The sequence below is a fragment of the Eriocheir sinensis genome, chromosome 34 (assembly GCF_024679095.1).
Source record: "Eriocheir sinensis breed Jianghai 21 chromosome 34, ASM2467909v1, whole genome shotgun sequence".
NCBI lineage: Eukaryota > Metazoa > Arthropoda > Malacostraca > Decapoda > Varunidae > Eriocheir > Eriocheir sinensis.
The window spans coordinates 10,759,663-10,776,388 of NC_066542.1; the positions used below are offsets into that span (position 1 = coordinate 10,759,663).

Below are 16,726 nucleotides of genomic sequence, written 5' to 3' on the forward strand. Positions count from 1 at the left end.
ATGTTAGTGTTGTTATTAATGGCTGTAGTCCTTCGTTTGTATTACTCTAGGTATTCAAAATCACATTCATTAATACACTATCACAGACAGGCCTTTCCTAACGTCCTCCTCCTCTCTCTCTTTCTCTCTGTCTGATGTTAGTTTACTCCATCCTGCTCCGGCAAATGTTCTAATGTGATTTTTTTCCCACTTATTTTTCTGCATGCCCTGTCTTCTATAATTCTAGGTTGCTACTCTCTAAGTTACAGGTGCAGGACTTAACGTGTTGCTACCTCTCAGAATATGGGACAACAAAAGCTTAATTCAATCCTAGGTTACCACTTTTTCCAGATAGATAGTTTTTCTGGTTTTTTTTTGGATGATTTCCAAGGAGGAGGTTATCACTGAGATCGGAAGACAGTCCATGAAAATCCCAGAAACTTCTACAGGAGACTTTTTAAACTTGTGAATTGAGATGCCGATACTGGGCTTACTTAGGGTGTCCATCTGTTTTCAGTTTCCACGCATGGTACGACCCGCCCAAGTCCATTTTTGCTCCTAATCGTTATCAGAATATCCTTAACCTTTGTTCTTTAATCAGTGATGCTCGGGGTCCCATCTCTCAATATCATACTCAGTTCTTCTCTCTCCATTCCTCTTTGGGCGGTTCTGTTCTTGGCTTTCTCTAAATATTTCTGGTCCTAATCGTCATCAAAATATCATCTACCTTTGTCTGTTCCTTGCTCAATGATCCTCGGTTCCTTTCTCTTAATTATATACTCTGCACGTCCCTCCCCACTCCTCTTTGGGCGGGTCTTAGCTTTGTTTAAATATTTCTGCTCCTAATCTTCATCAAAATATCATCTACCTTCCTCTGTCTTTTCTTTACTCAGTGGTTCTCGGTTCCTGTCTCCTTATGTTATATTCAGCTCTCTTCTCTCTTCATTCCTCTTTGGGCGGTTCTTGGCTTTGTCTCCAAATATTTCTGCTTTAATTCATCATCAAAACCATCAGAATACCACCTATTTTGTCTGTTCTTTCCTCAGTGGTTCTCAGTTCGTCTTTCCATGTTATATTCAGCTCTCTTCTCTCCATTTATCTTTTTGGGAGGTTCTAAGCTTTCTCTAAATATGTCTACTCTTATTCGTCATCAAAATCATTAAAATATCATCCACCTTTGTCTGTACTTTGCTCAATGGTTCTCTGTTCCTGTCTCTCCAAGTTATATTCAGCTCTCTTCTCTCCATTTATCTTTTTGGGAGGTTCTAAGCTTTCTCTAAATACGTCTACTCTTATTCGTCATCAAAATCATTAAAATATCATCCACCTTTGTCTGTTCTTTCCTCTGTGGTTCTCGGTTCCTGTTTCTCCATGTTATACCCAGCTTTTTTCTCTCCATTTACATCTCTCCATGTTATACCCAGCTTTTTTCTCTCCATTTACATCTCTCCATGTTATACCCATCTCTCTTCTCTCCATTTACATCTCTCCATGTTATACCCAGCTTTTTTCTCTCCATTTACATCTCTCCATGTTATACCCAGCTTTTTTCTCTCCATTTACATCTCTCCATGTTATACCCAGCTCTTTTCTCTCCATTTACATCTCTCCATGTTATACCCAGCTCTTTTCTCTCCATTTACATCTCTCCATGTTACACCCAGCTCTCTTTTCTCTATTCCTCTTCGTAGCTTTCTCAAAATATTTCCTGAAGCGCCAAGATTGTGAAGCGTTTGTTGGGATTGTCTGGGCACGCTGATTGTATACTACGCCTTTCTCTGCGGGGCGAGTGGCTGGCTGTTGCTATTCATGATATTATTGTGTTTACCTGGAACGCTCCATCCCATTCATATCTTCTCATTGTTATTGTTATTTAGTATTATTATTATTGTTATTATTATTATTATTGTTGCTGTTGTTTTTGTTGTTGATGATGTTGCTGTTTTCTTTATTACTCAAACACACACACACACACACATACATACCCACACACACACACACACACACACACACACACACACACACACACACGCACGCACTGATGCAATAAAGACAGGAGTATTGGCAATATCAGTATTAGCAATATGTAGTAGCAGCAACACCAGCAACACTAACAACAACAACAACAACAACAGCATTACAATGGCGAATTTATCTGCTGTTTCGAATTGTTTAACTCACGCTTTCAAATTACCGTGAGGGAGTGCAGGAGTTACTCACGAGGGGGGAGAGGGAGGGAGGTGGAAGGGGAGGGGAAAGGGAGGGTGAAGTGGTCAGACTGAATTATTTACGGCGTCAATTCTTCAGTAGAAAAAAGACTTACAGGTTACTCTTTCAACAGGATGGTGAACGAACTGGGAGAAGAGAGATAAAAAAAGAGAGAGAAAGGAAAAGGGATAGTTGAAATCATAGTAGTAGTAGTAGTAGTAGTAGTAGTAGCTTTTGTTCTTCTTACTGTTGTTTTTGTTGTAGTAAAAGTAGTTTAGAAGTAGTTATAGCAGCATTAGTGACATTAGTGACCTCTCCTCCCGAAACTGACCTCTCTTTTGGCCGCTCATTACTTTTGTCTTTGTGGGAACAGCGATTAGCGGGCTTTTTTTTACATCTTTTTTGTTGTTGTCCTTGAGCTGTTTCTTTAGCTGTAAAACGAAAGAAAAGAAAAAGAAATAGTAGCAGTAGTAGTAGTAGTAGTAGTAGTAGAAGTAGTAATAGTTGTTGTTGGGAGGATTCTACAACTTTTATTCTGCCTTTGTTGGTATTTCGGATGCATAACAAACAGGTGAAGATGATTCTTTATATTCAAACAAAAACAAAAAAGAAATAAAAATGAAAGGAGGTTGAAGTTCTTCCTCCAAAACAAAACACACACACACACACACACACACACACACACACACACACACACACACACACACACACACACACACACACACACACTCACACAGAACCTGAAGAAATAAAGAAGGTGAATTCTCTCTCTCTCTCTCTCTCTCGCCGGTTTGACAATATTTCGATGTTTTGTTGAATGCTGGGCGAAGAGGTGTTCTCTCTCTCTCTCTAATTGTTGCAGAGGTGTCCCTTAACACAAACATTCGTCATAATTATACAACAATTAGAGCAATGAGAGAGAGAGAGAGAGAGAGAGAGAGAGAGAGAGAGAGAGAGAGAGAGAGAGAGAGAGAGAGAGAGAGAGAGAGAGAGAGAGAGAGAGAGAGAGAGAGAGAGAGAGAGAGAGAGAGAGAGAGAGAGAAAATCGCCAAAATCCGAAAGATGAATCACAAAAAAAAAGCAAAACGAAAAAACATGAAAAACAAGGATATAAATAAGAGAGAGAGAGAGAGAGAGAGAGAGAGAGAGAGAGAGAGAGAGAGAGAGAGAGAGAGAGAGAGAGAGAGAGAGAAGAGGAAGCGAGGGAATGGGAAAAAGGGGAGGGAATAGAAGAATTTATAGGAAGAAAAAAATTGGATGTGTAGACGCCAGGTGTTATCTTGGGTACCTGAGGCTGTTATATTTTCCTCCGCGCCGGGAGAGGAAAAAAAGGAGGAGGTGGAGAAGGAGGAGGAGGAGGAGGAGGAGGAGGAGGAGAGAGAAGACATTTTCCTTTCCCGTTCTGCGACACACAAAGGCGGAAATTAAATGTCTCTCTCTCTCTCTCTCTCTCTCTCTCTCTCACTGTACCTTTTTCTTTCGTTCTTTCATTATTTATTTATTTATTTCTCTCTATTTCCCTCTTTCTATATTCTTTTCTTTCTTTTTCCTTTGTTTCTTTGTTTCATTCATTCTATTTTTCTTTCTCCTCCTCTTTCTTTTTCCTTCCTTCTATCTCTCTCTCTCTCTTACCCTATCACCGCCACCATCACCATCACCACCATCATCACCTCCATCATCACCACCATCACCCATAGACACTCCATTACCCCTCCCCCCTTTCCCCCCTCCCCCTCCCCCCTTCCCCCTTGCCCCCCTCTCTCTCTTCTCGACCTCAATTAGAAAGTGAATGACAAGTTTGGGAATGTAATTAATGGACTAATGTTTGAGAGAGAGAGAGAGAGAGAGAGAGAGAGAGAGAGAGAGAGAGAGAGAGAGAGAGAGAGAGAGAGAGAGAGAGAGAGAGAGAGAGAGAGCGAGAGCGAGAGTAATAACCGAAGACCTTTTGTATCGGCCGCTATATACGAACGAACACAATTCCTTTTATATGAATACAAATCGAAGAGAAATACATTCGCGGGCGGCTCAGGGCATTCGATTAGGGCTACATTTGCATCTATTTATGAACACTGGCGCGGCGCGGAGAGTGGCGAGGACTTGCTTCACGGCGCCGGGGAGGAAACGTATCACGGCAACCAACGACTGGGAGGATGTATTAGGGACTTGGGAGGATGTTTCAGGGACTTGGGAGGATGTTTCAGTGACTTGGGAGGATGTTTCAGGGACTTGGGAGGATGTTTCAGTGACTTGGTAGGATGTTTCAGGGACTTGGGAGGATGTTTCAGTGACTTGGTAGGATGTTTCAGGGACTTGGGAGGATGTTTCAGTGACTTGGGAGGATGTTATCAGTGACTTGGGAGGATGTTTCAGTGACTTGGGAGGATGTTTCAGGGACTTGGGAGGATGTTTCAGTGACTTCGGAGGATGTTTCAGGGACTTGGGAGGATGTTATCAGCGACTTGGGAGGATGTTTCAGTGACTTGAGAGGATGTATCAGTGACTTGGGAGGATGTTTCAGTGACTTGAGAGGATGTATCAGTGACTTGGGAGTATGTTTCAGTGACTTGAGAGGATGTATCAGGGACTTGGGAGGATGTTTCAGTGACTTGAGAGGATGTTTCAGTGACTTGGGAGGATGTTTCAGTGACTTGGGAGGATGTTTCAGTGACTTGGGAGGATGTTTCAGTGACTTGGGAGGATGTTTCAGTGATTTGAGAGGATGTATCAGTGACTTGGGAGGATGTTTCAGTGACTTGGGAGGATGTTTCAGTGACTTGGGAGGATGTTTCAGTGACTTGAGAGGATGTATCAGTGACTTGGGAGGATGTTTCAGTGACTTGAGAGGATGTATCAGGGACTTGGGAGGATGTTTCAGGGACTTGGGAGGATGTTATCAGGGACTTGGGAGTATGTTTCAGTGACTTGAGAGGATGTTTCAGGGACTTGGGAGGATGTTTCAGGGACTTGGGAGGATGTTATCAGGGACTTGGGAGGATGTTTCAGTGACTTGAGAGGATGTATCAGGGACTTGGGAGGATGTATCAGGGACTTGGGAGGATGTTTCAGGGACTTGGGAGGATGTTTCAGTGACTTGGGAGTATGTTTCAGGGACTTGGGAGGATGTTTCAGGGACTTGGGAGTATGTTTCAGGGACTTGGGAGGATGTTTCAGGGACTTGGGAGTATGTTTCAGGGACTTGGGAGGATGTTTCAGGGACTTGGGAGGATGTTTCAGGGACTTGGGAGGATGTTTCAGGGACTTGGGAGGATGTTTCAGGGACTTGGGAGGAGGATGTTTCAGGGACTTGGGAGGATGTATCAGGGACTTGGGAGGATGTTTCAGGGACTTGGGAGGATGTTTCAGGGACTTGGTAGGATGTTATCAGGGACTTGGGAGGATGTATTAGGGACTTGGGAGGATGTTTCAGTGACTTGGGAGGATGTTTCAGGGACTTGGGAGGATGTTTCAGTGACTTGGGAGGATGTTTCAGGGACTTGGGAGGATGTTTCAGGGACTTGGGAGGATGTTTCAGGGACTTGGGAGGATGTTTCAGGGACTTGGGAGGATGTTTCAGTGACTTGGGAGGATGTTTCAGGGACTTGGGAGGATGTTTCAGGGACTTGGGAGGATGTTATCAGGGACTTGGGAGGATGTTTCAGTGACTTGGGAGGATGTATTAGGGACTTGGGAGGATGTTTCAGGGACTTGGGAGGATGTTTCAGGGACTTGGGAGGATGTTTCAGGGACTTGGGAGGATGTTTCAGGGACTTGGGAGGATGTATTAGGGACTTGGGAGGATGTTTCAGGGACTTGGGAGGATGTTTCAGTGACTTGGGAGGATGTTTCAGTGACTTGGGAGGATGTTTCAGTGACTTGGTAGGATGTTATCAGGGACTTGGGAGGATGTTTCAGTGACGTGGGAGGATGTTTCAGGGACTTGGGAGGATGTTTCAGGGACTTGGGAGGATGTTTCAGTGACTTGGGAGGATGTTTCAGGGACTTGGGAGGATGTTTCAGTGACTTGGGAGGATGTTTCAGGGACTTGGGAGGATGTTTCAGTGACTTGGGAGGATGTTTCAGGGACTTGGGAGGATGTTTCAGGGACTTGGAAGGATGTTTCAGGGACTTGGGAGGATGTTTCAGGGACTTGGGAGGATGTTTCAGGGACTTGGGAGGATGTTTCAGGGACTTGGGAGGATGTTTCAGGGACTTGGGAGGATGTTTCAGGGACTTGGGAGGATGTTTCAGGGACTTGGGAGGATGTTTCAGGGACTTGGGAGGATGTTTCAGGGACTTGGGAGATCTTAAGGTACAATTATGCAGTCATTTCGCTCTTCTTTCCCTTCCTCTAAGTTTCTCTCTCGTGGTGTAGAATGAGACCAAGTTTTATCTTCGTGGTATCTATAAAGGGATCGAAGTTCATCTCCCTTATAATATGCAATAAGATCAACAAGTTTTATCTTCTTCATGGTATGTATAAAGGGATCGAAGTTCATCTCCCTTATAATATGCAATAAGATCAACAAGTTTTATCTTCTTCATGGTATCTATAAAGGGATCGAAGTTCATCTCCCTTATGGTATCTATAAAGAGATCGAAGTTCATCTCCCTTATAATATGCAATAAGATCAACAAGTTTTATCTTCTCCACGGTATCTATAAAGGGATCGAAGCTCATCTCCCGTATGGTATCTATAAAGGGATCGAAGTTCATCTCCCGTATCGTATCTATAAAGGGATCGAAGCTCATCTCCCTTATGGTATCTATAAAGGGATCGAAGCTCATCTCCCGTATGGTATCTATAAAGGGATCGAAGTTCATCTCCCGTATGGTATCTATAAAGGGATGGAAGTTCATCTCCCGTATGGTATCTATAAAGGGATCGAAGTTCATCTCCCTTATGGTATCTATAAATGGATCTAAGTTCATCTCCCTTATGGTATCTATAAAGGGATCGAAGTTCATCTCCCATATGGTATCTATAAAGGGATCAAGTTCATCTCCTTATGGTATCTATAAAGGTATCGAAGTTAATCTACCGTATGGTATCTATAAAGGGATCGAAGTTCATCTCCCTTATGGTATCTATAAAGGGATCGAAGTTCATCTCCCGTATGGTATCTATAAAGGGATCGAAGTTCATCTCCCGTATGGTATCTATAAAGGGATCGAAGTTCATCTCCCTTATGGTATCTATAAAGGGATCGAAGTTCATCTCCCGTATGGTATCTATAAAGGGATCGAAGTTCATCTCCCATATGGTATCTATAAAGGGATCGAAGCTCATCTCCCGTATGGTATCTATAAAGGGATCGAAGTTCATCTCCCGTATGGTATCTATAAAGGGATCGAAGTTCATCTCCCGTATGGTATCTATAAAGGGATCGAAGTTCATCTCCCGTATGGTATCTATAAAGGGATCGAAGTTCATCTCCCATATGGTATCTATAAAGGGATCGAAGTTCATCTCCCGTATGGTATCTATAAAGGGATCGAAGTTCATCTCCCGTATGGTATCTATAAAGGGATCGAAGCTCATCTCCCGTATGGTATCTATAAAGGGATCGAAGTTCATCTCCCGTATGGTATCTATAAAGGGATCGAAGTTCATCTCCCGTATGGTATCTATAAAGGGATCGAAGTTCATCTCCCGTATGGTATCTATAAAGGGATCGAAATTCACCTCCCTTATAATATGCAATAGGATCAAGAATCTCTTCAGCGTGATGTATAATGAGGCTGGAGTTTGCCTTCCTCGTATAATGGGATTGAAACCTTTGTCCCTCTTGTTTAGTCTTGAGGCGTTGGAAAATAATAGGATCAAAGCGCCTTATCCTCCTCAGTAAGCAGGGAAGGATAGAGGATCGAGGAAATGCCATGAAGGGGATCAAAGCTCACGCACTTTCGGTTTTTATTATCTTTTTTTGGTTCGTGGAAATTTTGTGTCGTTAATTGAAGAAGCGAATCAGTTTTTTCACTTCACTGCTGAGTCGTTTTGGTCGTCAGTCATCGGTGGAGGTCGTGGTTTTCTTCTCTTCCTTTGTCATCACCATTCAATTCTTTCTCTATTTTTTATTTATTTATTTATCTATTTATCATCTCCACATAACGCCATCACTCACCGCCACACTATTGCCACATACATCCCGTTACGTTGCTCTTTCACATCAATATCACCCCCATTACCACCATCACCAACACCATTATTAGTAATCATCACCTATCATCTCCATTATCACGCCATCACCACAACCTCACCATCGCTACCATTACCGCCACCGTTATCACTCTTATGACTCTTCTTTCCGTCACAGGGCATGGTGGCTTGTGGCGACGGGCGGCGAGTCGGGGATGTCACAGAGAGAGAGAGACAGACACGGACACTAGTAAGCCGTTTGGAGATGTTGTCATGGGTTGAGTCTGCATCCTTAACCCATCCTTGCAACATCACTTCTTAGCAACACAACCACCACCAACAACAACAACAAGAACAAGACACAAGACTGATAAGGAACACTATTTATGCCCACAACAATAACAGCATTACCACAGCAAGAACAACAAGAGCAACGAAGCAAGACCAAGAAAAACACTGTACAACCACCACCATCAACAACAACAACAACAACAACAACCACAACAACAACAACAACAACAGGGCAAGAAGTCCAATAAGAAAAGCTCTCTCCGTCTCTCTCTCTCTCCACCACCACCTCCACCACCACCACCGCCACCACCATCAATCAGTCGCCGCTACTGGACAAGGTAAATGAGTCTCTCTGTTAATGAGGTGTGGAGTGCCCGTTTCAACACTCCCCACCCTCTCTCTCTCTCCCACTCTCTCCCTCTCTCCCTTCTTTAGTAGTCTTGCCGGAGAACACAGATTTAGCGTCTCCCTTCGTCTTCCTTCCTCCCTTTTTTTCACTCCTTTGTATTAGTATTTTTTTCTTTTCGTTAGTTATTTGATTTTTTTGTTTTGTTTCTTCTTCTTTTTTTTGTCTTAGTTTCGCATCTTCGCAATTTTTTTTTTCGTCAACCTCCACGATATTGATTTTTTTTAGGTTTGTGTCCATGTTTTTGTTGTGTGTGTGTGTGTGTGTGTGTGTGTGTGTGTGTGTGTGTGTGTGTGTGTGTGTGTGTGTGTGTTTTTGCTGTCTCTTAGTTTCACACCGTAGTTTTTTATTTGTCAGTCTCCACGGTATTGATTTCTTTTGTGTGTGTTTGTTTGTTGTGTTTGTTTTTCTTGCAAGAGGAGTCAGACCAGAGGCAAAACAAAAGATGAAGGAGGGGAAACGTGTTCAATATCCTGCTTTCTTTCTCTTCGTTTTTCCTCTCCTGTTTTTTTTTCTTCTTATTTTGTGTTTCTCTTTCTATTTCCTTCTTTCTTTCCTCCTTCCTTCCCTCCAGTCTTTTCATTTATCTCTCCCTGTATACCTGTTTTCAAAGTATTCTCGGTTTTATATTCACCCTTGTCTGTGTATACATAAAGAAATACTATATAGCTCATTTCACTGTTATATACGCATGATTAGCCTGTTAAGACTGAAAAAAATAAAGAAAATAAAAAGAGAAACAAAAAAGTATGAAAAAAGTTTGAAGGAAGAAAGAAAACGACGGAAAGAGAAAGAAACAGGTTAGGTTAGGTTAGGTTAGGTCAAGTCAGGTCAGTTTAAATACCTGTTGATATAGTATTCACAGTTGCAAATTCGGCTTCGTGTGTAGGGAGAGAAAGAGGGAAATAGTTAGGTTAAGAGAAAGAAGCAGGTCTTGTTAGGCTAGGTCAAGTGAGGTCAGTTTAAATACCTGTTGATATAGTATTCACAGTTGCAAATTCGGCTTCGTGTGCATGGAAAGAAAGAGGGGAATAGTTTGGTTAGGTTTGGTTAGGGTCAGGTCAGGTCAAGTCAGGTCAGGTCAGTTTAAATACCTGCATATATTCATTCTCATTTGCACATTCAGGATCGTTTGTAAGGATAGAAAGAAAGAAACAGCCAGGTTAGGTTAAATCAGGTCAGGTCAGGTCAGGTCAGTTTGAATACCTGTTGATGTCGTATTCACAGTTGCACATTCAGCCTCGTCTCCAGATAAGGTCACTCAGCCACCAGCCATTAGGTAAGCCCCAGGAATGCCTTGGACGTCATGCATATGCTGAAACAGAGCGTCCGCCAGTAATGAGGTGTGTGTGCGTGTGTGTGTGTGTTTGTGTGTGTGTGGGGGGGGGGGGTGGAGGGAATGGCTGTTCGTGTGTGTGTGTGTGGGGGGGGGGCTGTTCGTGTGTTTGTGTGGGGGGGGGTATGAATGAATGGCTGTGTGTTTGGGGGGGGGGGGGAGAGGGAAAGGCTCTGTGTGTGTGTGTGTGTGTGTGTGTGTGTGAGAGAGAGAGAGAGAGAGAGAGAGAGAGAGAGAGAGAGAGAGAGAGAGAGAGAGAGAGAGAGAGAGAGAGAGAGAGAGAGAGAGAGCACTCATTCAACAAGTCCGTCACTCACTCATTCAGGTTGTTTATTTGTTTGTTTGTGTGTTTGTGTTTGTGTGTTTGTATGTACCTGTGAATGATGACAGACGTGTGCGCTTACGTTCTTGTTAGTGTATGTATGTATGTATGTATGTATGTATGGATGGATGTATTTTTTTTACAACAAAGGAGACAGCTCAAGGGCACACAAAAAAGGAAACAATAATATAAAAAAAGCCCGCTACTCGCTGCTCCTAAATTGTATGAATTAATGTATGTATGTTCGTGAGTGTGTATGGATATGTATGTGTATATATGTGTGTATGTATATCCTTATGTGTGCCAGTGTAACCAGCAGCGGCGCACATCCCTAGGCGGCATCATCGTCATCATCATCATCATCATCATCAGCAGCAGCAGCAGAGCATTTTTCGGAAGAGTGCCCTGTAGCGAGCGTTTTATACCCACGGCGGGCCCGGAGCGAGCATATCCATCCTCACCTGAGCGTTTATTAATACCCGCTGCTCATTACGAAACTTTCTGAATAAATTTAGTCTCCGAAGCGAGCACTGTGCCCCGCCGCGCTGAGTGACGCCGCGGGGCAAGGAGGGAGGGAGGACGAGGGGAGAGGGGAGAAGGCGATGGGGCTAGAAGAGAGAGTGGAGGAGGAAGGGTGGTATTTTTTTATAGGACGTGAGGAAGGGAGAGAAGAGGAGAGGGAGGTGGGGAAAAGAGGGGAGGGGAGGAGAAAAGAGAGAGACGGTGAAGAGGGGAGGCAGGATGTGGGGAGAGGGGAGAAGACGATGGGGCGAAGAGGGAAAAGCTAGAAGAGCGAGTGGATGGAGAGGGAAGGGTGGTATTTTTTTTATAGGGCGTGAGGAAGGGAGAAAAGAGAAGAGGAGAGGGAGGTGTGGAAAAGAGGGGAGGAGAAAAGAGAGAGACAGTGAAGAGGGGAGACAGGATGTGGGGAGAGGGGAGAAGGTGATGGGGTGAAGAGGAATAGCAAGGACGTGAGGAGAGGAGCGAGAAGAGAAGAGGAACGGGAGGCGGGGAAAAGAGGGAAGGGGAGAAGAAAAGAGAGAGACGGTGAAGAGGGGAGGCAGGATGTGGATGGGAAGAGAGGGATGGTGATGGGGTGAAGAAGGAAGAGAGAAGAGAGAGGGAGTGGAAAGGGGAGGCAAGATGTGGACGTGAGAAAAAAAGTGGGTGATGGGGAAGAGTGTGAAGGGAGAAGGGGGTGGAGAGGAAAGGGGAGGGGAAGGGGAGGGACGGGGTGAGATTTGGGAGAGGAGTGATGGGTTAGAAAAGGAAAAGGAAAGGGGAGGAAAGGGACTAGACTTACAGGCCCATTTCTATAAGTATTTCTAAGGCTGACATTTCTATAGTATTGCCAAGGCCCATTTCTATAAGTATTTCTAAGGGCTACATTTCTATAGTATTGCTAAGGCCCATTTCTATAAGTATTTCTAAGGGGCACATTTCTATAGTATTGCCAAGGCCCATTTCTATAAGTATTTCTAAGGGCTACATTTCTATAGTATTGCAAAGGCCCATTTCTGTAAGTATTTCTAAGGGGCACATTTCTATAGTATTGCAAAGGTCTATTTCTGTAAGTATTTCTAAGGGCTACATTTCTATAGCATTGTTAAGGCCCATCTCTGTAAGTATTAAAGGGGCAAGAAATAGTGATACAGAGATGGAAGAAGGAAGGGGAGGTAAGGGTCAAGAATTTGGGGGAAGGGGGTGATGGGACAGAGAGGGAAGAGGGAAGAGAAAGGAAGGGGAATGTTATAGGATTGTATGGAACGCGAAGACATGGGGTAAGGAAGGTCAGAGTAAGGAAAAGGGCTTGTATGGAAGAAATGGGGTAAGGAAGGTCACGGTAAGGAAGGGGACTTGTATGGAAGAAATGGGGTAAGGAAGGTCACGGTAAGGAAGGGGACTTGTATGGAAGAAATGGGGTAAGGAAGGTCACGGTAAGGAAGGGGACTTGTATGGAAGAAATGGGGTAAGGAAGGTCACGGTAAGGAAGAGGGCTTGTATGGAAGAAATGGGGTAAGGAAGGTCACGGTAAGGAAGGGGGCTTGTATGGAAGAAATGGGGTAAGGAAGGTCACGGTAAGGAAGGGGGGTTGTATGGAAGAAATGGAATATGTAAGGTCACGGTAAGGAAGGGGGCTTGTATGGAAGAAATGGGGTAAGGAAGGTCACGGTAAGGAAGGGGGCTTGTATGGAAGAAATGGAATATGTAAGGTCACGGTAAGGAAGGGGGCTTGTATGGAAGAAATGGGAGTAAGGAAGGTCACGGTAAGGAAGGGGGCCTGTATGGAAGAAATGGGGTAAGGAAGGTCACGGTAAGGAAGGGGGCCTGTATGGAAGAAATGGGGTAAGGAAGGTCACGGTAAGGAAGGGGGCTTGTATGGAAGAAATGGGGTAAGGAAGGTCACGGTAAGGAAGGGGGCTTGTATGGAAGAAATGGGGTAAGGAAGGTCACGGTAAGGAAGGGGCTTGTATGGACGAAATGGGGTATGGAAGGTGACGGTAAGGAAAGGGGCTTGTATGGAAGAAATGGGGTAAGGAAGGTCACGGTAAGGAAGGGGGCTTGTATGGAAGAAATGGGGTATGGAAGGTCACGGTAAGGAAGGGGGCTTGTATGGAAGAAATGGGGTAAGGAAGGTCACGGTAAGGAAGGGGACTTGTATGGAAGAAATGGGGTAAGGAAGGTCACGGTAAGGAAGGGGGCTTGTATGGAAGAAATGATGGTAAGGAAGGTCACGGTAAGGTAGGTTAGGAGACTGGGTTAGATTTATGAAGGAAGGGGATAAGGGCTCCCTCCCACCCCCTATCCCCCTCACACAACCATCCCCCCTCCCCATCCTTTCCCTCACGCACATGCCCCCCATCCACCCCCCCCCCCCCTTCCCCAAGCACCACTCATCCTAAGCTCCCAACCAAGCTCGAGTAACCCGGCCCGAGCATATGACCCTGCCTTGGTGTGCCCCGGACCGAGCATACAGACACACACGCAGGGGGCCCCGCGTTGAGCACATCTGCGTTTAAAGACCTCCAGGTATGATTGGGGTGATGGGCCCGGTATTGAGGATATTAACTTTGGGCCACGCACCAAGGATAAGCTGATTTTCTCTTCTCTTCTCTTCTCTAATCCTCTATTCTCCCTTTCTACTGACTCCCTTCCCTTCTCATTTCTCTTTCTTCTCTCCCTTCCTCCCTATTTTATATATATTTTTTTCCTTCTTTCTCTCCCTTCCTCCACTACCTTCCCTCTCCTATCTCTTTCTTCTCTCCCTTCCTTCCTATTTTACATATTTCTTTCTTTCCTTCTCTCCCTTCCTTCAGTTGTTTCTTTCTCTTCCATTTTTTTCCTCGTTTCCGATTTTTTTTTTGTTCTCTTCTTTTCCTCCTTTCTTCCCCTCTTTTATCTTCCCTTTATTTCTCCTCTCCCTTCCAGCTCCCTTTCCGTTTCTTCCCTCTTTCTTTCTCATTTTCTTTCCTTCTCCATTCCCTTCTATTTCTGTTTTTCCTTCCTTCCTTTTTCCTTCCCGTTCTTCCTGTTTCTCTCTTTCGCTCATTTCCTTTGTTTTCTCTTAACTCTTCTTTCTCTCTTCTCTCTCTCATCCTTTCCTTACGTCCTTACAGTCCTCCCTTCCTTCGTTTCCTCCCTTACTCCCTTCCTTCCCTCCCCTATCCTTCCCTCCTTATTTTTTCCCACTGTTCGCAGCTGAAAAGAGGAGGAGAAAGTGAAAGAGGAAAAGGAAAGAGAAGGGGAGAGAAAGGGAAAACTTGGAGGGAGAGAAAATGGGAAAAAGAAAAAAAGGAAGAGAAGAGGAAGGGAGGAGTGAAGGAGTTGTGAAAGAGAGAAAGGGAGGGAGAGAAAAAAAATAAAGTATGCAGCGGGAGAGGAAAAGGAGGACAGGGAAACTTCGAGAGGAGGAGGAGGAGGAGGAGGAGGAGGAGGAGGAGCAGGTCATGTATGCTCACGCTGGGCGATATTTTAGCAAGTTTTAAATTGGGTGGCGGCGTCGACATTACTCTCCGGGGGGGGGGGGGGGGGGAAGAGGAAACATAGAAACATGGAAATGCAGACAACAGAAAGCCTTTTGGGTCATTACGAGGTTGCTCGCTCTGGTGATTCATCTGCTCGACAGTCACTTGGTGCCCGCAGAGCAGATGAAAGCACTTCGGTATTCAATTTGCTCCTGTCGCAATGAAATGACGGTCGGTTCGATTTTTAAAGTTGATGGTAACCGCATTTACTACTTCTGAGGGAAGATTATTCCAGTGTCGGATGACTCGGTCTGAGAAGAAACGCCTGACAATATCTGTATTTCACCGCCTCGCTTGAATATGTAGACCGTTGTTTCTAGTTCTTAAGTTAAACTGTATCGCAAAAAACTTGGAGTGCTTGACATTGCTGCAGTTCTTCAGGTACTTGAACACCTGTATCATATCTCCTCGTAAGCGTCTCTTTTCCAATGTAAAGAGATTGAGTCGCTTGAGTCGTTCTTCATACGGCTGAGCCCTCAGTGGTGGAATCATTGTCGTAGCACGTCGCTGAACTCGCTCAAATAATTACATGTCCTTCCTGTAGCTGGGTGACCAAAACTGTACCGCATACTCAAGGTGAGGTCTTACCATCGAGTTATACAAGGACAACATTACTTCCGGCGTCTTATACTCGAAGTTCCTCGATATGAACCCGAGCATGGTGTTGGCTTTGTTGTATGCTTTTTTTACAGTGCTTTGCATGTTTCAGGTCACTGCTGATGGTGACCCCAAGATCCTTTACATTTGTCCACGTTGAATGACATTTGCCACTATTCTGAACACTGAATGATCTGATCAAGGAGGAGGAGGAGGAGGAGGAGGAGGAGGAGGAGGAGAGAGAGAGTGAGAGAGAGAGAGAGAGAGAGAGAGAGAGAGAGAGAGAGAGAGAGAGAGAGAGAGAGAGAGAGAGGGGTTGTATTAATTCCAATATAAACTTTTGCTCTGAGTTATCTGTGCTTCGGAATTTTGAGCCGACACCTTTCTTCCCTCCTCCTCCTCCTCCTCCTCCTCATTCCCCTTCTTTCCATCTCTTACCCTCATTCCTCTATTTTTCCTCCTTTCTCTTCCTCCGTTTCCTCCTCCTCCTCCTTCTCCTCCTTCCCTCCTTGACCTTTATTCCTTCATTTATCTTCCTTTCTCTTCCTCCTGTTCCTCCTTTCCTTCTTTTGTCTTCGTTCTGGTTCTCGTTTTTCTTCTCCCGATTGTCATTCTCAGCCTCTTCCTCTTCTTCTTCTTCTTCCTCCTCCTCCTCCTTCACGTCTTCCTCCTCCTTCTCCTTTTTTCGATGTTATTCTTCCTCCCTATCCCCTCCTTCATCTTCTTTTTCCTTATTTCTTCTTCTGCCTCTGCCTCCTCCTCCTCCTCCTCCTCTTCCTCCTCCTCAATCTTCTCTTTTTTTCGCTTTTTATTATTTCCTCCTCCTTCTCTTCCTCCTCCTCTTCTTCCTCCTCCATCTTCTCTTTCTTTCTCTCTCATTGTTCTTCTTCTTCCTCCTCCATATCAATCTTTCTCGTTTTTCCTCCTCCTCCTCCGATTTTTCCTCCTCCTCTTTCTCTCCTCTCCTTCCATCTCTCCTTCCCACCGTTTTCTCTCCCTTTGTCCTCTTTCTTTCCTCGTTTCTCTCCATTTTCTATTTTCCTCTCCCTTCAAAACCTATTTAATCTGCCTATTCCCTCCCTTTCTTTCTCCCACCCTCCCTCCGTCCCTCCCTTCCTCTCCCTGTTTCTCTCTCCTCCACTTTTCCTCCTCTCTTCCACTCTCCCTCCATTCATTTCTCGCTGTCCTCATAATTACTGTTTCCTTCTTTCCCTCCCTTCCTTCTCTTCCTCTCTTCCTCTTTATTCATTTCCTCCTTCTCTTCCTCATCTCAATCCACTTCAACAAATAGCTTTCCCTCCCTTCTTCCTTCCCTCCCTCCGTCCCTTCTGTTTTCCTCTTTCTCTCTGTCTCTTCTTTCTCCCTCCCTTGTTTCCTCCCCTTATCCCTCTCTCTCCCTCTCTCCCTCCTCTTGTTTTCCTCTCG

The 16,726-nt window shown here is 44.7% G+C and overlaps 1 protein-coding gene across 1 annotated transcript in view; it reads right to left on the minus strand.

Moving 5' to 3' along the window:
- Positions 1 to 4,212: 4,212 nt before the first annotated feature.
- The window catches only part of LOC127007193 (uncharacterized), a 79,569-nt gene continuing 67,055 nt past the window's right edge, over positions 4,213 to 16,726 (minus strand). Inside the window, exons 2-7 of the mRNA XM_050877907.1 lie at positions 6,167 to 6,459; positions 5,872 to 6,081; positions 5,619 to 5,828; positions 5,195 to 5,575; positions 4,647 to 5,129; positions 4,213 to 4,581 (exon numbers count right to left, since the gene is read on the minus strand). Coding sequence (XP_050733864.1) covers positions 4,213 to 4,581; positions 4,647 to 5,129; positions 5,195 to 5,575; positions 5,619 to 5,828; positions 5,872 to 6,081; positions 6,167 to 6,459 — 1,946 coding nt within the window. The remainder of the gene's footprint in view (positions 4,582 to 4,646; positions 5,130 to 5,194; positions 5,576 to 5,618; positions 5,829 to 5,871; positions 6,082 to 6,166; positions 6,460 to 16,726) is intronic.